The sequence below is a fragment of the Anguilla rostrata genome, chromosome 13 (assembly GCF_018555375.3).
Source record: "Anguilla rostrata isolate EN2019 chromosome 13, ASM1855537v3, whole genome shotgun sequence".
NCBI lineage: Eukaryota > Metazoa > Chordata > Actinopteri > Anguilliformes > Anguillidae > Anguilla > Anguilla rostrata.
Window position 1 is genome coordinate 12,264,145 of NC_057945.1, and position 25,295 is coordinate 12,289,439.

At 42.7% G+C, this 25,295-nt stretch overlaps 2 protein-coding genes across 2 annotated transcripts in view; both read left to right on the forward strand.

Moving 5' to 3' along the window:
- Window positions 1-3,488: 3,488 nt before the first annotated feature.
- Window positions 3,489-9,389, forward strand: ankrd33ab (ankyrin repeat domain 33Ab). Its single transcript, XM_064304820.1, has 4 exons — window positions 3,489-4,103; window positions 4,729-4,858; window positions 5,535-5,675; window positions 7,601-9,389. Exons 1-4 carry the CDS (start codon window positions 3,819-3,821, stop codon window positions 8,401-8,403), a joined length of 1,359 nt encoding a protein of 452 aa, XP_064160890.1. The 5' UTR covers window positions 3,489-3,818; the 3' UTR covers window positions 8,404-9,389.
- A 10,048-nt stretch (window positions 9,390-19,437) lies between these two features.
- The window catches only part of LOC135237569 (activin receptor type-1B-like), a 31,062-nt gene continuing 25,204 nt past the window's right edge, over window positions 19,438-25,295 (forward strand). The window contains exon 1 of the mRNA XM_064304819.1: window positions 19,438-19,617. Within this exon, the coding sequence (XP_064160889.1) occupies window positions 19,527-19,617 (91 nt within the window). The 5' untranslated portion in view covers window positions 19,438-19,526. The remainder of the gene's footprint in view (window positions 19,618-25,295) is intronic.

The following is a 25,295-nucleotide window of genomic DNA, read 5'->3' on the forward strand; positions in this document are numbered from 1 at the left end:
TTTACAAAAAGATGCACGTCAGTATCTTCCAGAGGTTGAACAAGCCTGAATTCAATCTCTGGAAGATACTGGTCTGCATGCAATACAGCTGAACATAACCATGGAGCGTGCTGGATGGCCAGGTTTATCCTGCACTGGTCGAATAGGGCTGAAGTATTAGCCAACAGTACGGTGTTCAGTGTCCAGGGGGCTTTTGGGGGAGGGCTGAAGAAGGGAGAGATGCTACAGGGTGAAAGAGGTTGGACAGCAGGGGTGCACGTAGCCCAGACCTTCAGAGCCGGCGGTAAATCTCTCCTGAGGGTCAACACTCACCATAAGAGTCTGGCATAAAGGTGGCCGGCCAACGGTTGTCCCGAAGAGCCACAGAGCCTGAGGGTACTTGGGTCTGAACTGGGCGTTGATTTTAAGTTGAAAACAGAAACCAACGGAGCATATTACTCTCCAGGACCAAGGTTGCAAACCCCTGGCCTGGCACAAAGGTGGCCAACCCTGGCCCTGGACAGCTTCAGGGCCTCCCGGTTCCTGTGTTCCCCAAACATCAAAAACAACAAAATCAAATGACTTGTTTCGAAAATTGCTGTGTAACGATGAAAATCAGCAGGCCTTGCAGTTGTCCAAGACCAGGGTTGCACACCCTTGGATTAGCATTTCACTCTCCAATCAACCACTGACAGGGCAATCTACCAGAGGAGGAAGACTTCTAATAGGTTGATACTGACGAGAGTGGCACAGACTAGGGGTAGGCCCCTCTGGTCCAGGAGCATAAGACATTCTTCTGTGTTTTGCTCCATCTGAGCTTGATTGCACAGTTTGATAGACTATTAATAGCTGGATCCTGAAATTGAGAGTTGTGAAACGCTTCAGAAATTCTGCAATCAATGGTTCAGACAGTTCTTAACAGAATTAATCAGCCGCTTACTCAACAGGGAGCATGACTCGTCCCCACAAGTACAGTTACACCGTTAACAATAATTGCATTAACAGCTACCTTTCAGACCAGGGGTGGCCAATCTTACCTGTTGGTGCTTAAAGTCTGCTTAAACCAATCAAGCTCTTGATTCAAGATTCAAGTTAATTATTTGATTAGAGGAGTCTGGTGTTGTGCTCACAAAAAAAAAAAAAAAAGCCTGCACCCACACCAGTCCTTAGATGACATCAGGCAACCAATGTCACGGAAAGGATTCAGATTTATTTGAAAGGACAGCAGACAGTCCATCCTCCTTGGGTATTATTTCTTCATTCAGACAAAGGAAAAGCTGTGAGGGTTACAGAGATGGGAAAAAGTGCTATTCCAATTCAGAAAGTGCTATTCGACACGGTGTGGGAATATGTATAGTGTCATGAAAACGTATTTGACCCCTTCCTGATTTTCTCCAATATTGCATATTTGTCACGCGGAATGGTTCCATATCTTTAGACAAATGAACCCAAGTAAACACAGAACATATTTTAAATTATTTCTTATTATTGTTTGATAACCTTTTTCATTAAATAAAATAAATCATTTTAAAAATGTGTTTTGAGTTTACTCTGTTGCCCATTGCATTTTGTCTCATGACTGGAGACATTCAGAGCAATAATATACAATAAGAGGAAATCAGGAAGGGGGCAAATACCTTTTCACCGCACTGTATATGGACTGAACCACTCAGAAAATAATGTGTACACCTGAGAAGACCTTCGGGAATGCAAGTTCAGCAAATATTCATTACTGCAGAACCAGAACATCTGATGTGCAACAGCTGAACCTCTGATATGTTATCAGATAATTAGATTTCATGGGAAAACCCAGATTATGTTTTGATGCATACATTTTTTTGGCAGCAGAAAGTTTTTTCATTCTATAGATAAGTATTATGTATGTGTGTGTGTGTGTGTGTACAGCGAGCTCCATAATGTTTGGGACAAAGACCTATATTTTCCCAATTTGACTCCGTATTTGTAATCAAATATTTAACATCATTAAAGTGTAGATTTTCAACGTCTATAAATGGGTATTTTTATAAACATGAAATTGCAAAATTTCAGGGCACCGTAGGTTTGGAAAAAATCACCTCACAGGTGTTTTTGATCTGCCAGGTGTGTTTACTTACAGGCTTAAGAGCTTTCAGTCCAGGCTTTTGATAGCATTTGATTGGTGTTTGTCAACATGAGGACCCGAGTTGTACCAATGAAAGTCAAGTAAGTCATTATGAGGCTGAGAACTTAGGCTAATCAAAGTCAACTGTTTGGAACATCATTAAGAAGATGATTAAGCACTGCTGAGCTCAGTAATTGCAAGGAAGACCTCTACAGTTGATGACTGAAGAATTCTCACCATAATGAAGAAAAACCCCCAAACACCTGTCCAATAGATCAGAAACACTCTTCAGGAGACCGGTATGGATGTGTCAGTGATTGCTGTTCCATAGAAGACCTCACAAACAGAACTACAGGGGCTCCACTGCAAGATGCAAACCGCTAATTAGGAAAAAAAACAGGATGGCCAGATTACAGTTTGCTAAAAAGTACTTAAAAGAGCCTGCAGAGTTTTGGAAAAAGGTCTTGTGGACAGATGAGACCAAGATTCACTTGTGTCAGAGTGATGAAAAGAGCAAAGTGTGCAGGCCAAAAGGAACTGCCCAAGATCCAAAGCATACCACCTCATCTGTGAAACCTGGCCATGGGGCTGTGATGGTTCGGGCACAAACGGCTGCCACATGTACTGGCTCACTCGCTTTCATTGATGATGTAATTGTTGATAGCAGCAGCAGAATGATTTCCGAAGTGTACAGAAGTATATTATCTGCTCAAGTTCAAGAAAATGCTTCCAAACGAATTCGACACTTCATCCTGCAGCGTGATGATGATCCCAAGAATCCTGCTAAAGCAACAAAGGAGTTTTTCAAAGCCAAAACTGTAAACATCTTGACTGGCTAAGTCATTCACCTGATCTGAATCCAATTGAACACACATTTCATATACTGAAGAGAAAACGTAAGGCAACTAGCCCCAAAACAAGCAGGAAGATGGCTGCAGTACAGGCCTGGCAAAGCATCACAAGAGAAGATAACTCAGCACCTGGTGATGTCTATGGGTCACAGACTTCAAGCACCCATTGCCTGCAAATGATATGCGATGAAGTACTAAACATGACTACTTTCATTTACATAACATTGATATGTCCCAAACATTGCGGTGCCCTGAAATGGGGGGTATGTATGAAAAGTGTTTGAGTACAAATCTGAAATTGTGGATTACAGAGTCAAGTCATGACAAAAATATGTCTTTGTTCCAAACATTATCAAGCTCACTGTATGTATAACAACATGTTTTTATATGTATATATTTACACACACACACACACACACACACAATTTCTATGTAATAAGGTTTTGAAGACCTGGTGTGAACATTTGTTCTCAAACCTGATGTGATCCTTTAACCTCAAAATCTGTCCATTCTGTGAAGGATTTGCATTTTCTGTTCATTTCGGATTGGCAGCCCAAACTGGCATAATATTGATAGGTTAACGTGATTTTAGTACGTACGCAAAATGATCCACAAAAACTACTGCAAATCCTCCTGCAGTTTACAGTAAAAAAATTGAGAAACAAAAAATCATTTGAAACAAAAAACTCAGCAAAAAAATCTCACCAGAATAAAATAAACTAAATAGCATAGTATTTGTTTTCTTTGGCTCTTTGTGTATGTTTGACTATGAACTTTTCACAGAGTTGATGTCAAACTGATTTGTCCTTGTTCCTGTCCCCAAGACTGCAGCTGCAATGTAGGCGGAGCCAGGGCCTGTCGGGAGTGTGTGACCTCAGGACCCCAGCATGACAGCCAAGCGGGGTGCGTTGGTGGCGGAGGACCCCCACCTGGGCTCGGGCCCAGACGAGGACGCCTCAGAGGCGTCCGCCTCCGGGAGAGACTCGGACTCGGAAAGCGTCCTCTCTGAAGACTCGGTGCTCCCGGACTACGAGCGGGAAGAGCGGGGGAACAGAGCCGCCGCCGCCACGCTGTACGAGGCCTGCTCCTGGAACCAGACCCACAGCCTCCGCGCCATTCTGGAGAGGGGCGTCACCCGGGAGGAGGTCATGGAGCTGGATGCCAACGGCTGGGTAAGGCGAGTTAGAGGCCGCTTAGTTTTCTGGATGTTCATTTAATTAAAAACATGCTTTAAATAAAATGACTGGCTTACCACTGTGACTACCGGCACCACAGCGTGGAGTGCAGTTGGAAAGGAGATAAGTGGGCTGGGGAGGCTCACCTGAGTGACTAATGGGAGATGGGACTGAATACAGTTTAATTAACAAACTTTCAAGTTGACTCAGGCTGAGTCAGCAGAACAAGGGGGTGAGGGGAAATTCGATTAATGTACTTTCGTTTTCACACTGATGTCAGGAAGAAGCTTATTCTTCTGTGGACTGCTGGGAATAGATTATCGCGTATAATAACTCATGGTGCAATCAGATAGCCTTTATCACATTCAGAGCAAGGTCTGAATACCCTTACAGTGCTGGGGAGGAGTCTCAAACCCTTGTCCTTGAGAGCCACAGGTTCTTCCGGGTTCTGGTGGCACCAAATCATTTAAGAACTGAGTAAATAACCAGTTAACCAGTTGTGCTCCAGAACCAAGGTTTGCCATCTCGGCACTAGACCTAAATGCAAAATAAACAGCCTCGATGGTCTGAATAGCCTGTTCCTTTTACCAAATGTTCTGTGTTATTTTGTGTTGAACGACAGAACGGCCTAATGGTGGCTGTTTCCAAAGGTTTTGTGGACATCGTCACAGGACTCCATCACTGTCCCTTCCTGGACATTAACCACCAGGACAACGATGGCAACACCGCGCTAATGATGGCCGCCCAGGCCGGTGAGCACCACGCCCGTCTCTCTCCTTTTAGATCTTGCAGGGACTCTTTTGTAGCTGGCAGTCATACAGCAGGGGAGGGGACAAAAACACATGCAACCAATTAGATTCAAGGCTTGGGCTCCATGAACAGCTCTCCTCATATTTTTCTTGCAACTGAATAAAAGTGTTACATCTTCCCTGCACGGTCTTTGGTGAGTTCACCACCAAAATCATATCTCTAAACTGTGAAGAAGTAACATTAGAATTTTAGTCAAAGTCTACATTTGGACACATGTAGATTAAATCCAGGCCACAGTCATTTCCTCACTTTTTTGCTTTTGTTTTATTATTTTTGCAAGTGTAAAAGAGGTGTAAACTGCTTGATACATGGCACAAGGCCGTTGACTGTATGTTTTCCCATCTGTTTGAATGAATCCATTAAGTGCCATGTTCCCTGTGCTACACTGCGTTTCATTGTTAAAAAAATAATAAAATTCTAAATTACATTAAAATGTAAATAAAATTAAAATCATATGAGGAAGAAAAAAGATAATTCTCTGGCACTGGAAAAAGAAGGTACTGCATTCTCTAGACGCCCACGGTCATCGGTTCCTGTAAAACGGATATTGACTTAATGCAGATGGAAACCTCACAGGGATTTGTCACTGCGCTCCTTCTCGTGTGTGTTCTCTGAAAGGTTACATCACCATTTTAAACTACATCCTGAACTACTACGCGGGAGCGGACCCCGAGGTGCGGGACTCCCGCGGCTTCACCGCGCTCATCAAGGCCGCCATGCAGGGCCGCAACGAGTGCGTGGCTGCGCTGGTCATGGCCGGTGAGTCCCCGCCGCAGCCACAGGGCTGCATTACACGCCACGGTGCTGCATTACACGCCACGGTACTGCATTACACGCCGCAGGGCGGCATTACACGCCACGGTGCTGCATTACACGCCACAGGGCTGCATTACATGCCACGGTGCTGCGTTACACGCCACGGTGCTGCATTACACGCCGCGGTGCACTACGCTACGTTCAACTGGCCGGCAATCTTATCGGCATCAACTTTAAACAAAAGAAAGTGCATTCAAATGGGTCAATAAGAGCAGTGGTGCTACAGAAAAGGACAATCAGCACTCTGTCCAGAAACAATGTTACAGTAAGCACTGGAGTCAAGGCGACAACCCTGATGAACATTAACTAACATGACAATATGTCAAGTTTTAAAATGAAGTACTATGGTTCTGCTAGAGATACCACAAGAGAGCGCCAAGTCAGCGGCGGATTCTCTCAGGCCGCCTGGCCATTCAGCAAAAATTTCATTCTGTCCGATAACCGATTCGCCCCTCATATGTAATCTAAGCTGAGGACTGATTTCAGCACGCAAGCAATGCTTTTCATAGCTGGCTGCAATCAAAAAGAAAAAAACTGTTTCTTTTCCAAATAAAAATAAAATATATCAGTATTCTTGATTTATCATTTTTGTGCCAATGAAAGAAGAGGCTTCTGATTATTTTTCAACATTTAACTACATGTATTAATGGTATCAAGGCATAATAAAATGTATTTAATCATAAACATGAATATCTAGGAAAATATACCAATAATGACCATTTAATCTCTATTGAATACATAAAATAAAACCAATATAATGTATTATTCAGCAAAAATAAAAATACTTCAACATGTACTGGAAAATATATCTGGAATGATTCCAAATTTTGGTTCAAATGAATTATTCTGCATATTACAGAATATTTCAATATACAGCAATACATTTTTGTTGCATAAGGGGTGAACGCAATTGTTGGGATTGTAATTAGCCATTAGCCAGTATATCCCTGAAGGGGCGAGGGTTTATGGGTACTTGTAGCACGCAGGGTAAGATAAGCAGTAGAGAAGAATTACTGCGACAGACAGTGACGCAAGCACCAGCTGGTTTAAAGAACAGATCTGAAGACGTTCGGCCTTGTGATGTGAATCTGTAATCTGGCCCCACTTGGCTGGTTGAGGATTATCCGTGTGTAGATTTACAGGGCTTATTTTAGCTCCTGAGGAGCGTGTGCAGCCACCGGTGGTTCAGTGGAGTCTACTGTGGGGTCACAGTCCATCTACACACAGTCAGCTAATCCTGCGATTGCTTTTATTGATTTTCTAATGCTTTTCGGTTTTAAAGCCTTTGTGTTACAAATATATAGTTAGTTAATCCTGTGTTTCAATGCACACATGGAACACATACATACACACACAGACACACTGACTCGCGACCTGAAGCTTAAAGGTACAGGTCATTTCAGTTCTCATAAAAGGTTGGTAAAATATCATTCCCAGACAAAAAAAAAAAGGCCGGTCCTCAGAAAGACGATTGCACTCGACACAGGGATTAAAATTCATTTTCTCTCATAGACTTTTTCTGTACTCTGACTAACATTTATGCACAACTGTGTTTCATCACCATTATACATCATATCTCTTACACACTGATATTTGCACATGGCAGCTAGGGTTCAGAAACATTATGAAGCAGTTTCACGGTCTCATTGTCAAGATATTGTACAAGAGCCACTGGTAGGTCTGTCAATTCCACAGTGGGGTCACAGCCATATTAAAAGAATTCCATCATTTTTATCTGAACTCAAATATTGTTTCAGGTTTAAAAGCACATGAGCAGTCAGAAAAATAAACTACCTCTCCAATGTTTTCCCCTTTCCTCCACATCATTCCACTCCATTCCATGTCACCCCCCTCCCCGCCCCTCCCAGGTGCAGACCTGAACGCCGTGGACACGGCCCGGGGGAAGTGCGCGCGGGACTGGGCCCTGAAGACGGGACGCTACGATACGCTGTTCCGCCTGCGGCAGCTGAAGCTCCGCCCCCGCGCCGAGCAGTTCGGCGACGCCTACGTCCCTGAGTGGCCGGACCTGCGGGAGCTGGTGGCCAAGGCGGCGGCGGCCAAGACGCGGGGCGAGCGCCTCACCCAGCGCCTCAAGTCCACCTTCGCCTTCAGCCTCCCCCACGACCCGCGGGACGGCGGCGTGCTGGACCACATGGTGCGCATGACCACCGGCCTCCGCAGCCCGCTGGTCTGCACCGGCTGCCGCCCGCTGTGCCCCGCCAGCCCCCCCGCGGCCGGCAAGCGGCGCCTGGCCGTGCCCGAGCTCGCCCTCCGCCACCCGGGGAGGGACCTGGCGGACGGGCCGGTGCGCCACAGCGTCTCCGCCTCCGCCTCGGTGGGCTCCGCCTCCTCGGAGGTGGCGGCGTGCTGCGTGGAGGCCGAGCGGCGGGGGAGCGTGCTGTCGCTGGCCTCCAACGGCGTGCGCAGCTTCATCCCCCGCGGCGTGGCCCGCCGCAACAGCGTTTTCCCCGCCGGGTGCATCCCGCACATCCGGGTCACCCGGGCCGGCGAGCCCACGCCCAAGAAGGAGAAGAAGAAGAAGCTCTCGAGCCACCACCTGGAGCCTCCCATGTGGAAGTACAAGGAGATCAAGCAGGAGAAGAAGAAGAAGAAGGCTGAAATGGAGAAGGAAGAGCAGGAGAAGAAGAAAAAGAAAAAGAGCAAGAAGTGAGGACAATGAGACGACTGTCTACACGAGGCGGTGGACGACCATGGTCCTGGAGTGCCAGAGACGTTTCTGGTTTTTGCTCCATCTGAGCTTGACTGCAAAGTTTGATTGCTTATTCACCATCTGAGCATGGAGGACAAAATGCTGATGATCTCCAGTACATGGTGGATTGGCAAATATTCCAGTTGGATATTCTGGTTATGAGATAATGTTATAATTTCAATGTTCTCCAAAGGTACCATTCCAAACGAGGTCTCTGAAACTGACAGAATATATTCCAGGCATGCTGCACACAAAGTTACTGGTAACTTCCCATTTTCATTTAGCCAAGAAAAACAGTCATTTAAAAATGTTCCGAATGTACTGAAATTCCAGAAATGTCACTGAACGTTCTGTTAAAATTAACAGAACCAGAAGACCATCCATAAGTCAAATGAAAATTCTCAGCAGAAAACATTACAACCATTCTTGTAATGTGCTTCACGACTCTAAAGCATGATGTTCAAGGGGTATCCAGGAAAACGGACACGGCGACATTTACTTAACATTCTGGCAATGGTCTGGGAACCACCAGTTTTTAGCTGGGAAGTATCTTGCATAAAACGCTTAACATGTTGCAAATAATCTAAATACTTGGAAAGGAAGATTAAGGTTTAAAATTGTGAAGGGTAGTGGGATTCCTCCGTGAATGTCAGATTCAGTACTATTCTCAGGGTCCCCCGACTGCATGCTTCTGTTCCTGTTCCTGTTCCATTGGTGCAAACTTGGATTTTCTCTCCTTGAGGTGCAAGAATTATCTCAATTGCCGTGCACAGAACGGACCGGTATCTTCTCCAATACAATCAGCACTATTCAAATTTGAATGTTGTCAGCTGCAACTGGTTTAAGTTTTTACTTGGATTCATTAGAGTGCCTCAAACACTGGAAACTACAAATGTCTGTATGCTACAAAAAACCTGCCTATTTTTATTTCCAGACAAACATCTGCCTATCTTCCAAGAAACCTACCCACACAACATCTTCCATGTTTCATGAAACTGAATTCCAGGTGCTGTTAACACAAACACTCTCAGGGAGACAGGAGGTTCTGAGTCACTATCCAAACAAGCTATGGTGGACCTTTCCTGCCTGGGTCCCATGCCACAAGATGTAAAAACAATATGCTGAATTATATTATTGTAGTGTATATTTCAGGTATGCTGAAGTTTACTATCTGCAACCTTGGTTTGATTCTTCACCAAACATACACACACACACACATGCACACAAACACCAAATGACCAAATGGCCTTTTGTGGTACTTACTAGGTTTGTGTATAGCATTGAGATCCTCATAAGCTTATTTGCACAGTAGAAGTTGGAATGCACGGAGCAGGCCAGAGCTACTTTGGAATGTACACTGCATGTTGCAAAAGTGTGCAGCCAACTTCTGAAAATCTATGGTTCAGGATGGATGGTCGGTGCTCTGTGTTTCACCTGACGTATAAACCTCCCAGGCTCACACTTGATTGATTTTTAAGGGAAACATGTTATTAGGCAATAAAGTTATAATTTTGAAAAACCATTTCCTATATTCATTATTTGCATTTGATATGCAATTCCTGCATCAGGGTGCATAATATCGCTGAAGCTGTAAACAAAGTTCCTGACTTCTTAACCGGGCTCTATTAATGGAAAACTACTTAGTCAGTAATCCACTCAGGTGGCTGCATTTATCTAACCTTACCTCTTTTAGCTGTCACAGGGTTAAAACCTGAGTTAATACCAGCTGCACCTCAGCTTTGCGCCTTTGTAATATGCAAAGGTGGAAAGTCCGGGTTCAGAAAGTAAAAGTCCTCCCCAGTATAGTGTTCCAATCACCTGAGTTTGCTAATGAACACAATTCCTCTGCCAGGAGGTGCAACTCACTCCACCTTTGGTAATCTGCTATAGTCGACACCCAAGAATAAATATGGAGACAGAACTGCATTGTGAATTCAATGTGGCGTGCCGTCATGACAGTGATGTGCTACCCCTCATCTATCTCAAGAGTGTGCATGATGGAAACATCTTTCTGAAGGCTTTGACAGCTGTGCATCAAAAATGATTTAGAGCAGGTTTTCAATGATGTGGATGGAGCACACAGACCTCAGATAAAATTCTTCTAACCTCACATTTCGGAGGAATCAAAGAACATTTTTACTAAGTGTACTTAGTTCTGAGAAACAATGTCAGGCTTCAACATGGGGCGCTGTACGCCTTAGGGCAGATGTCCAAACTGGCAGACTCCCTTTCGTGGAGAAAAACGTCGGACTGCTGTGGGATAAAGGCGAATCTGTGTAGGCTGATGGGCGACTCCTACTTTGGCACAGGCTCCGCCCATCCCAACGTGACAGGAATATCCAGATTAAATGATGCCAAACGAAAGCTGAACAAAAGACAAGACTTCACCATAAGCCTGCTTCAACCATAGTAACTATTGCAAGGAGTCGCCATGTTTAACGGAGCACCACTCAAATGCAATGAATGTACAGTGCCATGAAAAAGTATTTGCCCGCTTCCTGATTTCCTCCATCATTCCATATTTGCCACACTGAATGGTTTCCGACCTTTAGACAACATGTAATATTAGACAAAGGGAAACTGAGTTAACAAAAATCATTTTTTATATTATCTCATTTATTTAATGAAAGTTTTCAAACACCTATATCACCCATGTGAAAAAGTGATTCCCCCCTTAGTTACTCAATCAACCAATCTACCAAATTTTATTGATAATTAGATTCAGCTGATTGAACACAGTCGGGCTTGACTGCAGCCAGCCCTGTTGAATTTCTCCAAGGGTGCAGCGACAACTCGGCCAGGAAGTCACAAAAGATCCCAGACAAACATCCAAAGAACTGCAGGCCTCTCTAACCTTAGCTATGTGGAGTTGTTGTGGAGTTCATGACTCCACAACAAGAAAAAGAATAGGCAAAAATGGAATTTATCGGAGAGTAGCAAGGCAGAAACCACTGCTAACCAAGAGAAACATCAATGCTTATCTGACATTTGCAGAAAAACAACCTGGATAATCCCCAAGACTTTTGAGACAATGGTCTATGGACAGATGAGTCAAAAGTGGTACTTTTTGGATGACAGGAGTCCCATTATATCTGACATAAAGCAAATGCAGCATTTCCCAGTAAGAACATCATACCTAAAGTGAAACATGGTGGTGGTAGTGTGATGGTGTGGGGATGTAAGCACACCAGAGTCCAGCAGGGAAAAGCTCAAGCTCTATAGTATAGCCAAAATTAGTGCTATTTTTATTATTATACCGATTTAACAAAAGTAGCAAATAGTTCATAGTTTTAGGATTTATGTTTGAAATAGTATATGGCATTTTGGTAGATCAGGAAAGATATCCCTGAGGAAGCCAAACAGAAATGCACTATCAATTGAACAGGCAATTTTAAGGAAAATGAGCAGGTGCTGCTCTCTAGTGGTTGGTACTGGTGTAATTATTCTCCACAAAAAGACCAGCAGTTAATACTTACAATTTGACTCAGAAACACAGGTTATCGTACTGCCTAAAGAGTTTAACTGACTAATTTTCCACAAATATGTCATCCAGTAAGATCTCCATATAAAACCGTAAATGATAAGGACAAAGGACAAATGAGAATGGAGAAGGCAGCTTGTGTGGGAAGAAATGAAAAAATTAAGACACATTTTTATTGGGATGGAGAAATTAGTTCAGATGGGAAACAGAAGACAATTTGAATAAGACTGGAAGCCAGTTGTTGTTTTCATTGTCATCTGATGGGAGTCAAAGTGACATGCCAAAACAGAACCCTCTTATTGAGGCCCAAAACCTAAGAGTTCATTTTACAATAGTGGTAAACAATTACTATCTCAAGACTGTTATCCAAAGAAATTCTAAAAGCTCCTAGAACTGGAGTTGCAAAGAAGATTCATAAATAAGACACATGATGACACCTGTCAAATACTAAATTCACTGTAATTCAGTTGGAGATGGAAGTGGCAAAACTTTAGGAAACCACAGGATATGTCCGGTCAGTTCAGCAAATGGGACTGTGAAATCTAAACCTGTGATTGTTAAGTGAATGTTGCCTCATTCCAAACACCGTTTAAAAGAGGCCTTGAAACACCCTGTCCAGCTATAGCACTGGGATTCAGTGGGTAGTGTCCTTTGCTCTAGTATCAAATTCTAGTCATGTCACAGTCATGCTAGGAACATAATTATCTACCATTCCCAAGAGAAGTGCTATAACTAAATCTGTGACCCTTTGTGTAACGCAATGCAGAAGTCCTACTTCCTATGCTGGGTACATGTAAATTTCCATCACACAATGGAAGGGTGAGAGATGGCAGATCCATTGGTCACCATGATGACATCATGATGATCATCCCATCATGGCATGCTTGTGACAATAGCAGTTTATTCTCTCGCTCATTTCAGTTGGTACCAGATACAGTACCTTCATTTTTTAAATGTTACGAAATTTAGTCAACTCAGTGGATGAAGACATTAGATGACGAGGCCGGAAGGCGTAAGGTATTTTGTGAAAAAAACATAGATCAGGAGAGTAACAAATATTTATACAAAATTATTTTGTTCTTTTATAACGTCTGCTGTAACAAAGTAGGGCTACGCCCGCGGAAAATAAGTTATTTCACTTTGAACGAAGCCTTCAATTTTGCCCGACAGAATTGTCGAATGACCGTGATATGGACTTTTGTAAGTCGCTTTGGATAAAAGCGTCTCCTAAATAAATGCAATATATCCACATGAAAAATGATGCGGCTGTTACTCACCACTGAACACTAGAGGACGATGTTACCTTGTCTGATAGACGGAGTTTCTGTTGGATGCGCCCAGCAGCCCTATTGCAAGAATAGAAGCCTTTTTAAATAGAACTCTAAACTGTTTAAACGTTACGTAACGTAGTATTGAATATATACAATATATAAGCAATACGTTATCGCAAACTCAAACAAATTTCTTGACCAGTTAAAAAACATTTTTTACGGAATTTGAGATTTCTTTTATCCGCGTCTGTCACACACTGGCAGTGTATTCATATAGGCTAAATGAGGATGAAGGTATTACATTCATTCTATTTTTCACTCACCAGATTTCACATGGACACATTTTGTATTGTGCAACATATCTCGGTGGGAGTTTTCCAACTGTCTCATTTCAAGGAACTACCCACACACTAATTCGTTTATTTTATTGGTTATGATTTAGACCTGTCTGACTGCATGTCTGTGCGAAAGCGTGAATCATTGTGTACCTGGACGAACCTTGAACAGTGTGTATCCGTTTGTCTAAATCGGAGCGTTTGTATTGGCGTTTGTATCTCCGGGTGTGTGGGAGTCAGCTTTTTCAAAGCCCGTGTCTGTCGGGCCAGTCAGGTGGGAGACACATTGTTTTTTAAGCAGTTGAGGGGGGGAGGAGGAGCCAATTACCCTTGATTCCGGTTTTATGCGTGTCTGCAAAAAAGACGCTTTCGTTTCATCGCCAACCTCCCTCCGCGCGCAACACCTGTCTGTCTGACAAATTCAGCTCCGCAGTGCTCATGTTCGCTTTCTCTATCCACGTGCGTTCTGAGCGTCAGTTCCAAGCGGCTCAGCCGTAGCAAGACCCAGATAGTCCGCGCTGCACAAATACGTATTCAGATCTTGAAAGCCTGGAGGCGGTCGACCATATAGACATTTTTACATTAAAAAAGACTTAAGCACAACAAGACAATTTAGTCTACTGGATGTCGTTTGTTTTGTGGCAAAAGCAAAACACTCAAACAGGGTCATTAAAACATAGCCTACTGAACGAATGTTTTGCTTTAAGGAAATATAGTTTAGGCTACATTTATACATTTGGTTTCAATCATTCTTTTTATAATTTGTCTGGCCCTTTTATGAACTGTTTCAATCTTTCAATACACAGCTTTGATGACCACAAGACAAGACAAATCCAAAAATGCAGATAAATCATTAGGCAGCTTTATCTCATTGTGCATAGCGGTTACAAAAGCAAAAACAGTGAAGTAGAGACAATCACATACATGTGTGTCAGAGCTTTTGAAATTAAGAGCAATCCTCTTTTATACATTCCTGAATCCTTGATCCTGAACCTCTTTGCCAGCAGCACAAGCTTACATACAGCCCTGCTTAAATCACACGCAACTCTGCCCCATTCAGAAACGTCCGCTTTAAATATAAAGTGCATCATGCAGTACACAAATAGATATTTTCTGCACAGAGGTTGAAAAATACAATGCTAGAGTCGCCAAAGATTAAAATAAATGGCCAAATTGGGGCAATGACTGTGCACATTTGAGGTGACCTGTATTTGCAGCTACTCACTGAAGCCTCCCTCATGTGCTGCAAGGCATACGGTTACCAGAGTTACCAAAATACCCAGCTATGTATACCAGGCATATACATCTCCACTGCATGCCTGGCAGAAGCAGTGCAGTTCAGAGGAAGAAACCACTTTACAGTAACAAACCAATGTCTTCTAACCGATAACATCAACACAGTGGGGGTGGATCTAAAGTGGTCACTCCAACTGGTGAGTCAGAAAAACTATGAGACTTACAACAATTGAACGGGCAGAAGAGGTATAAAGTCAAATACTCCACACTTCCATGACCTGCCCTCTGAGAATCTAAGCTGGCACATCCCTGGAATGTCTATCATAGCTCCAGAAACTGCTGAGCCCAGACAGTAGGGTATGATGTCTCTACATCTCTCAAGATCTGACCATGTCGGTTCCAGAATTAGAGAACACCAATCCATTCTCAACCACAGGGCTCTCTCCACCAACCAGCACAGGAACCCTAACAGAGCTGGAGGTTGTGTTCGTGTTACGGGACCTGTCATTGTGGGAAGAGTAATGGCTGTAGGAAGTTAAACAGAAGTCAGTGGAAATATGTGCAAGGATAGCATACCCGTTCTGAACACAGTCTGGCATCAGACCACAAATTGGCCAACCTCTCAAGCGGATTCTCTTCCCTCTAACCAGGATGCCGTGTGGAATAACGGTTTGGGAACTGGGCTTGTAACTCAAAGGCAGCAGGTTTGATTCCTGGGTAGGACACTGCTGTAAGAGTATCTGCGAAATTCCTGCGATGTAACGAGGCCCTGAAATCATTATTTTAAGCTTTCTTTTTTGTTTTTGACTGAGGTTGCAGTTCCCACAAACACATGCGAGTTGTCTGTAAACAGAACTACCACCCCTTGCATTTGGCACATTCAAGCTCGCAGTCTGGCCATCTAATTATCTCCCCGTTATCTCCCTGTTCAACTGGCATGGAAATTGCCTCCCTCTGCACCTCTGTGTGGTGTGTGAGAGTTCTGCCCTGAAAATCACACCAGTGTATCACCTAGCTGTGTGCTACACGTCGGTGGTGATTGAGGTGAGTTTTCGCCCTCGGAGACCATCAGATGAAAGCAGATACATAATGCAATCTGTTGTGAAGTGTCCTTTCTGTGTGCCGTTACAAATGCATTGTGAGAGATTCCTCAGTAAATTACAGATATCTGTAAAGAGCAAATTCTGTTGGCTTACCAGTCGCCCCATTGGTAATAAATCAAATTATGAAGTGTGATATTCATGTTTTTTTATTTTTCCATCAAGCTTTTCTGACGCTTACTTTTCAGGTAGACTGCAAGTGTTTACTGAAACAGATAAGCAAGAAAACCTTAATGCATATTGTACACTTTTTATCCGTTAAATCAATAAAAGATCTTCCTTCAGCTTTGAAGCTCCTGCAAACCATGTACAAATTATTCATAACCTTAATAAAGATTAGCAAAGGCTGTATAAAATAAGCAGCACAGCTCAATTTTGGTCTCGTCAGATCATAACATCCATTTACAATAAAAGTTGTCCTTCGACCAAAATTTATCTTTTTGGTCATGCACACCAATGGTGGGTTTGGGGTTGGAAGAACACGTTTATGTTTAAAAGGATATCTTGTTAACGCAAATGCAATAATTTACTCAAGAAAGTACAAAGACATTGTTGCCAATCTTCTATTAGGAAGATAAAAACCTTGCCTTAAATTGATATTTCCGCAAGTCAATGATCTGAAGAATCTCTCAAAATCAACCAAGAAATGGTCAGCTGACTACCAAATCGCTGTTTTGCAATGACTAGCTCAGTCTCCAGATTTAACCTGACTGCAAATTTGAGAACTGAATTGAAAAGGACAGTTCACAAGCACAGGTCTAATCAAGTCAAGGACCCTAAAAGATTCTGTATGAGGAATAGCCAAAGATCCATATTCGCCAAACTCACTCAATAAAATATGTCTCAGCAGTGTTACCCTTCCATATCTTTTTGGGGGAAAAAAATTACTTTTTCGCTGCGAGGGTTGCCGAGTGGCTCATCTGGCTAAGGCACCACGCTGGGTTGCCAGGGTGAGCACCATGGCTTTGGATCGAATGCAAACTGTGTCGGTGCCCCGTGATGCGCAAGGGTATGGAAACGTACAGATTTAGAGGACTGCGTTCAAATGCTATCTAGGGACCCCCACCTGTCAATCAGGTACCCGTGGACTTCTTGTCAAAGCCGCATATGAAAGGTCTCCCTCCGACAGCACTGTGAGCTTAGCTGTAGTCTGTGTGTCGTGTCTAGGAAACGACAGAGTTCCACGCCAATCATCAATCTGTAAAAAACAATTTCAGGAGGGAAAAGACACAACAGCAGCAAGCTCTTCAGAAAGTTCAGACTTTATTGCACAGGTGCACAAAGCCGGATCAATTCAGCAGAATTGAACCTCGATTGTCAGTTTTGCATACATTTTATACACAAATTGTGCCCACAACCCCCCTTTCACATATTTCTAAAAATATCAGCCATCTGGTCTTTTCTGGCACAGTAAGGAGTTTCACTTTCCTGTTCGTGGGTCAACTTGACTTTTTTGGCACAAAAATGATTTTCGGTCCTTATGATGTTCTTAATGTATCAATAATTAATCTTATCATAGTGGACAGGTGCCCCAAAACTGATTTTTGGTTCTATTGATGTTCTTAATTAATCTATTGATGTTCTTAATTAATCTTCATCAGTGGACAGGTACCCCAATCTTCCCTTACTTTGTACTTTCCCACTACGCATACACCACGTCATTGCTGTCTGTATTTTTCCTATTTTCCCTTACGCTGTACTTTTTCACTATGCATACACGTCATTGCTTTCTGTATTTTTCCATTACACATACAAGTTCACAGAGTTATAGCCTCCTGTACTTTTTCTTTTTATTCAGGTTACACAGGGGTCACCGTAAAGTATTAGTTTTCTAAGTTTTCTAGCATATTTCTATTGGGTAATAACGTTTTGTTAGTTTTTTGGATTATATTTTTAGTAATATATGATTAGCTTTTGGTTAGTGTTATCTGCTGGAATTATTATTCGATTAGTGTTTTCTGCTTAATGAGTAAGTATGATTTTTCTTAAGCCTTCTGCGTTTGCCTTTTTTCTACAGTGGATACTGTGGTTTCTTGCGTTACCATAAGCTTTGCTGCAACTACTGATATAGAGTTATTGGATTACATATTGATTATATTAGTATATAGTTATACATGTGATATATGAGTGTATATAATTTTTATCATGAAGCATTGAGAGTTTGGAGGAAACAGTCTGATCAACATTGACAGGAATACCCTTTAACAAAAAAACTTTAACATGTGACGTCATCACACTCATGGGGAGTCTCAAAATTCTCCTACATGTGGCATGAAAAAAGGAGACTGGCAACAACACATAGTTTTTTCCTTTTTTCTTTTTCAAGCATAGCTCATTACCTGTATTGTTCAATTTATACAGCTTTCTTTGTTTGTCTGAATCAAGGGTTTGACTAATTTGTTGACATATATAATAGTATATACATAAAGAAATTGAAAGGTGAGCTTTTGATGGACAGTTACAAAGACAGAACACAGATTTGAAGATCTTCACCAACAGTCCAGCTTTGATATACACAGGTGACTACATGTTGCATTTTAATCTTAATCATGGGGGGTGACTCATTGAATTTTTGAGCTTTACTACAGTTACTGGCTCATGGGAAACATCTTGGAGCACTGCTCTAGAAAATACCACACTCTGGGAAACCGATCAGCTATGTAAGCGGGAGCAATTACCAGCACGTCTGAGTCAGGCGGTGTGAAGTAGGAGGGTACCGGGTCAGGGAAAACAAGACTAAACGCATGTCAGTGGAGGAACACATCCTTTTTTTCCCAGGAGTATGACTAACTGTGCTGCGTATGAAACCACAGCAACCCCTTAGAGAGACTTACCTTACAGGTGTCGTACCTACGTCCAAATCCATTTGTCGCTGCTCCATTGAAGCAAGAAGTAGGTATTGGGTGAACTTCACACTTCACAATGCAGTACAAACAAAAACAGTAAAGACCCACTAGCCACAGAGCAGCTACCATGAACTTAAAAAAATAAATAAAAGATTGGTTTACATTTGGGTGATGCACTCTCAAAGGTGTGTAATCTTAGAGGTGGAGGTGGTGTGTAATTTCTATACACCACCATAATCACTCAAAATTATTGTAATCCATCTACGGTTCTATGCACAGACAGCAACAGATGCACTGTGTAGAGAAGGAGCATTGACTAAAGTTTGTAGAAGCTATCAGGATAAAATGGACGTACTTTGATAACGCGTGATGACAACATCAATGTTAATACAAATCCTGATTATGGAATTCTCCTAATAGAAAGGGGTTCCAAAGCACTTGATCACATATGTTAAGTGCTTGGCGAAATGGTGAATTAATACAATAAAATAGTTTAAAACCAATTTCCCCATGATCTTGGGTTAACCATTTCAAAAAGGATATGAAATGCTCCATTTCACTTAATTTCCTGAATATTTGCAAAATATGACAGTAATTTCACAATACACATTCGGCGCATTCTGAAACGTAGAGCTATTAAAACCAGACTTAACCGCCTCCTCACACAACGTCAGAAAATTGCCTTGCCCCACAACAAAAAAGAGGCATGCATTCCCTTTAAGTCACATATCCCTTTAACTGTCTGCCTGTCTGGCGGTGTGTGTTGTGTGTTTAAGGTCTGGTTCCCTTGTCAATATCATACTTTTTATGTGTGAATGCAGTGCGATGGGAGTTTTGCAAACATGGCTAATAAACGAACTTCTTTAACCTTGTTGGTCCTGGTGGGGTTATTGGCGATCTGTGATGGTAAGTAAAACGACGTTGTTGCATCTATCCGTTGTGTTTTGCTTCTCGGTATTTATTTATATTTCATCGTGCGAGTGAGGCTGTTGTAGGATTTGGCATTTCCCTTCGTGTGCTCAACATGGCGTTGCGTTTTGACACTAGTTAGCTAGCCACAAAGCGTCGCCACAGAAGCTTAATTTCTGCGGAATACATTTTCCAGTATCTGCATTGTTTGATTTTGACTCGAAGGTTAACGTTACCCTGGCAAGCCTGAATATAAACACTTTCATCATTTATCTCGACAGAATAGCCAAGTTCAATGTTTTTCTAGTAGTAGCACTCGTAACTCGCCATGAAACAAACATGGATAACTAGGAACTAGCTAATGTGTTACTAACCACAGATAATCTTCTTCTTGGTCTTTTTAGCTAACAGCTCTTGCAACGAAATTAGGTTTCGTAGTCTACTGGTATTGATCATGGTAACCGCACTGATGATGGTAACACAAACGCTGACTATCTGTCTAGAATTATTGCTGGCTAATGTCGGCTTGTCTGTCATAATAACAATCATCCCCGGACAGATCCAAATGTTTGTTGATGGAGTGACTAGGGTGGTTAGGCTGAGCTACCTAACCAAATTATAAATGGGTGTCTGTCTTTTTGTCGTTGCTAGAAGGCTAACAGATCAATTTATAGGTTCAGTAACGTTAGAATATTTTTGGGCCTTGTGTGTTCACCTGCTCACCCCGTACGAGTGTCATCTCGCACACATTGGGCATATACGTAATGTAAAGCAGGGTGAAACTGGATAACGAAGGCCACATGAAACGTTGGTAGAAACAGTGTGTTAACTAAGTTAGAGTAACTTACTAGCCAGTTTCATAGAGGAATAATTGTTTAAATCGGAATCGGTTCTAGCTTGGCACATATTGATATCGATGACAAACGTCAGCTAGCTAGTGTTTTATGCAGTCTAATGTGTTAGCTGTCAAGATTTGCAGTGGTTGTAGACATATTATCTTGCAAACATTATCAAGGTACATTGCTAATATTAGCGTGATTTCCACGTACATATTTAGTGCTGACCTAGCTGGCAGTAAACGTTGCTAGCAAGCTAACAGCTTTTTAAAAATATAAATTAGGGAGCTATCCAGTTGATGTAGGTCACTTTGAAGTGAAAACACTTCAGTAAATTTGACACGAAGCTACTTTTTTTGGGAAACTGCTTACTAATTATTAGCCTTAAACAGAAGCCCTAACCAATTTGACCTAGTAGCCCACGAGCTAGTACTGTGACGGGTGTAAACCGATGACGACACTTCGTTGCGCAATTGCCCCGCACAGAGCCCCGTCTTTTTTGTGGTATTAAACTAATCTTACATTGCTTGCAATAATCTGTATAGTAGTTGGCTAATCCGCACGTTTATACAGTATTGCCTCTGTTACAGAAAAAAGAAAGGGACGCTGCAATCAGTAATTAGCTGCAAATGCTGAAGGGTCAAACTCAGAGCTGGCAACCAACGTTGTATCATTTTTTAGAGGCGAATTCAAAATATTAGTCCACGCTTCTTTTGAGCTAGCCTAAATGCAAGACTGCGAACAAGTGAGCTGACACCACAAGGCTACAGGCCACTGTTAATAGAAAAATAATTTAGGCTTTGCAGAGTCGTTATGTAACCACGTGCTGATTGTTTTAGTTTAACGCAATCGAGAATTTTACTTGGGAGCCTAGCCTTATAACTTTATAATTAGGCCCAGCCTACTTAAAGCACAGATTTGTTCCCTTTCCCAAGACAGAAATTTAGGTTTAAGAGTAATCCATTATGTTTTTTTAATAACAGTGAAATGTGTGCTAACTGTTGAAAGCTTTAGGTTACTTACAAGTCCACAAGTAAAAAAACAATCCGCAATCCGAACTAATACTGTTTTATACTGAAAGTTTACACTAACTGTAACACAATTAACAATGGCAACATTGTAACACTAATTTAATTCCACTGCCTCGTCTCTTCACGTGGTAACGAGGGTCCGGCTTTAAGGGTTGCCGTCATTTTATGATAAAGTTACATATAAATGTAATTACTTCAAATGTAATTTGAAGTAATTACATTTCGTTCTTTTGCAGCTCCTACCACAATGGTAGCGATAATGGGTATGGAGTTTTTCTGTAGGCTATGTCTGGGTTGGGAAATTTCCCCTGTTCGTAATTGCACTGTAACAAGACTCCATCTCTGCAGCGTGTTTGGTCCCTTTGGAGTTATGCACATTATTATGCAAGCACATATCTGGACTGGCTTCTGAAATGAAAAATAACTTGACCGACCAGACTTGGTGAATAAACGGTGGGTTATTATAACAGGCCAAAATCAGCGCCCTGTATGCCCGAAGGGAGGAACGGGTAATTTGGGTATTTAAAGAAGTTCTAGGTTCCAAGCAAAAGAGGATGCACACACGCATATTTAGCTAGTTAAATAGAGTCATAAGTTTGAGTCAGTCGAGACGGAAACTGGTTGTAATTGTGCCGGGCCTTGTTTATCCTTCAACCTCATTCCAACGTGTTGATCAATAGGCGCTTCTGTTCTGGCGCGCGCGACTCCAACAGAAGGCACGCCTTTCCTATGGCTGCGGCAAAACAATGCAGGAGTCTAGAACTCTGACTTCTGCCACTACCAAAGAGAAAACGAGTTGCGATTTCTAAACATTTTGTCCGGGAGTCGCTTGTCCGTACTGGCAACAGAGTGCTTATTACATGTTGTTATCTGAATGCTTTGCCGACCGGATGTGCAGCACTGTCTTATCGGGACCGACTAATTCGCGCATTTAAGCATGCCCACTTTCTCAGCAGTTTGAACTAATTGGGGACTGTTGTGCCGTCAAGAACATCCACACAGGATAACGGGAATTTCAAGCTCGTTATCTAATCTGGAAAGGCCGAATAGTTGAAGTCTGAGCTCAAGCGCTGCCCATTAGTGTAAACTGTGACAACATGCCTGATCTTCTGTGATTGGTCCAGCTGCAACAGAAACTAACCCTTATTTTGCGTACACGTGACGAAATAACTTGTAACAAAGATATAGTAGGCCTACAGTTCAAAAAAAAAATTATGACAGTTAATATTTAGCAGTTAATAATTCTAATGAAGTCTCCCTTTGCTCCTGTAGTCAGCATTTATAAAGAAACTGCAGATTTCACTGAATTCTCTCACTGCTACAGTGGTATGGATTTTTGATTTTGTACACTCCTGGGCAAAAAAAAAAAAAATGGGCCAAGCCCAAAATGGCAAAATATTAAGCTTTTAATGTGAGCGTATAACAAGTCATTCAGTCTTATTTAATTTCCAGGTTTAACTCCATAAATTATTTCCGTTGAGTTCTTTGATGTTCTTTTGATGATTGATGTTTTTGAAATCGGAATTTGCGTGCATTCAGTGAGGTTTCACTAGTGTATTAAGCTAATATAACAAAGTTTTTGATTCTGTTTTTTTTTTAATCTAATAGGCATTCTGTAACATTCCGATTTACCCCCAGGTCTCAAGAGGGCTCGTATTACAGCCTATAGCAGCTGTTGAAAGGATGGCCTATTTCAGTCCTGTCAATTTTCAGGGATTGCTATGTTTCAAAAGGGGAGTACAGAGATGAACACAGCTGGAAAAACTGGACCATTCTGACACTGTTTTTGACAGAATTATATTAAACATCAATTATAGGGTAACCTAAGCTTTGCCCAGCTATGGGAACATATCCTAGCTTTAAAACAGCTGAAGCGTGTACTCGTCAGTACGGCCTCCTGATATTTCCTGCACTGATCCGTGACCTATCAGAATGATGGGATTTGAGGTGCTGATGGTAATACTGTAACCGGTGGTGTCCATTCACAGAACAGCAGTGCCATGGGTGTGTGTAATGACTGTCTGGGGGATGTGGGATGTGTGTAATGGGTGTGTGATGTGTGTGTGGGGGATGGGTGTAATGGGTGTGTGATAGGTGTGTTGGGGATGTGTGTAATGGGTGTGTGGCGGATGTGTGTAATGGGTGTGTGGGGGTGTGTGGCGGATGTGTGTGTGTGTGTGTGATGTGTGTAATGGGTTTGTGGGGGGTGTGTGTAATGGGTGTGTGGGGGGTGTGTGTAGTGGGGGTGTGCAATGGGTATGTGATAGGTGTGTGGGGGATGTGTGTAATGGGTGTGTGGGGGTGTGTAATGAGTGTCTGATGTGTGATAGGTGTGTGGGGGATGTGTGATGTGTGTAATGGGTGTGTAGGGGAGAAGCAGCAGGCTGTGTGTTGGTATGAGGCAGGTGGCTAGAAGGCAGGGTGTGCCTCTCTCTCTGCCCTCTGCATAGACATGTCTGCACATCCCCAGAACAATGGCTGCACTGTACCCTCTGCCAGGGAGAAGCCAAGGCCTACTGTCCTCCTCTCCCTCTCTCTTTCCCTCTCTCCCTCCCTGCTCACCATGCCGCTCCGCTGGCTGCCCTCAGCTCAGTCCTCGCTACTCTCTCTCTGCTCGCCACTCACTCACTCTCTCTGGCGCTTCTATTCTCTCTCTGCTCATCTCACTTTGTATGTACTGTTCTGTTCACTTTTCCGCCATTCATTATCTCTGCCCCCTCATTCATTCTCCCTGCCTCTCATTCATTCTCCTGCCCCATGATTCATTCTCTGCCCTCATCATTTTCCTGCCCTCATTCATTTCCTGCCCCTCATCCATTATCCTGCCTCATTCATTTCCTGCCCTTCATTCTCCTGCCTCATTCATTCTCCCTGGACAATCATCCATTATCCCTGCCCCTCATTAATTCTCCCTGCCCCCTCATGCATTATCCCCTCTCATTGGTAGCACAAACAGGTTGTTTTATTGTATGTAAGTTGAGAATGGCTGGTGATTTTTTTAAATCCACAAGCCACTCTAGCCAGTGGGTGAAGAATTTCATTTCATGTCCTGACTGCCTTCTTAAAAAGTGTAACGTCTGTGGCTCACATCCGTAGTCAGTGTAGATAAGAGACCAAGAAAAGGACAAAGCCCATACTTAAGCCATCACTCACATAGTTATAATTAATCCAGTGGCAATCACTTCCAGTTAATATGCTTATATCCAGCAAGACATCAGAGAGTCCTGTGGACACATTAAACCTCCACCACCTAAAGAACACAGCAGAGTACATTTAAGTTGATGAAATGAGCTACATAATCTTGGGCGTTTTCTGTCCATGTGAAAAAACTTTTTGTAGGAGAGCGTATCAGCTTTTAAAACAACGGCTTATTTTACAATGGGTAGGCTTGGACACAAATTATATGTAGGCTAGAGAAAGCCACCTGTGGCCAACGGCTCCTCTTCCCAGCCACCTGAATGTGGCTAGGATTGTTACTACCATGTGAATGCGTCTGTTGTCTGAGTGAGAGAGTATGCCCTGACTGAGTCCGAACGAGTGTAGTGTGTGTGTGTGTGTGTGTGTGTGTATGGTGCAGTGTACAGCAAGCAATAATCGCACGGGCAGTTGCAGTCTCTCACTATGTCACATCACGGAGCAAACCTCCGAGCTGCCAAGTTTGTTAATGACATTGCTTTGGGAAAGCAAGCTTTTCAAAATTGCTCGTGAAACCATGGAATCCATGTACGCATTCGCTGACCCGCCGCACATCAAAGCAGGCTTCGGGCTTGTGCGGTCTCATGAAGCGGCCTCCGTTTTAAGTTTCACT

What these genes read in the sequence shown, in the direction of transcription:
- ankrd33ab (XM_064304820.1), top strand. Translation starts at nt 3,819, where the DNA reads ATGACAGCCAAGCGGGGTGCGTTGGTGGCGGAGGACCCCCACCTGGGC. An exon ending in AGCTGGATGCCAACGGCTGG is followed by an intron (nt 4,104 to 4,728) that starts GTAAGGCGAGTT and finishes GTTGAACGACAG; the next exon opens with AACGGCCTAATGGTGGCTGT. An exon ending in GGCTGCGCTGGTCATGGCCG is followed by an intron (nt 5,676 to 7,600) that starts GTGAGTCCCCGC and finishes CGCCCCTCCCAG; the next exon opens with GTGCAGACCTGAACGCCGTG.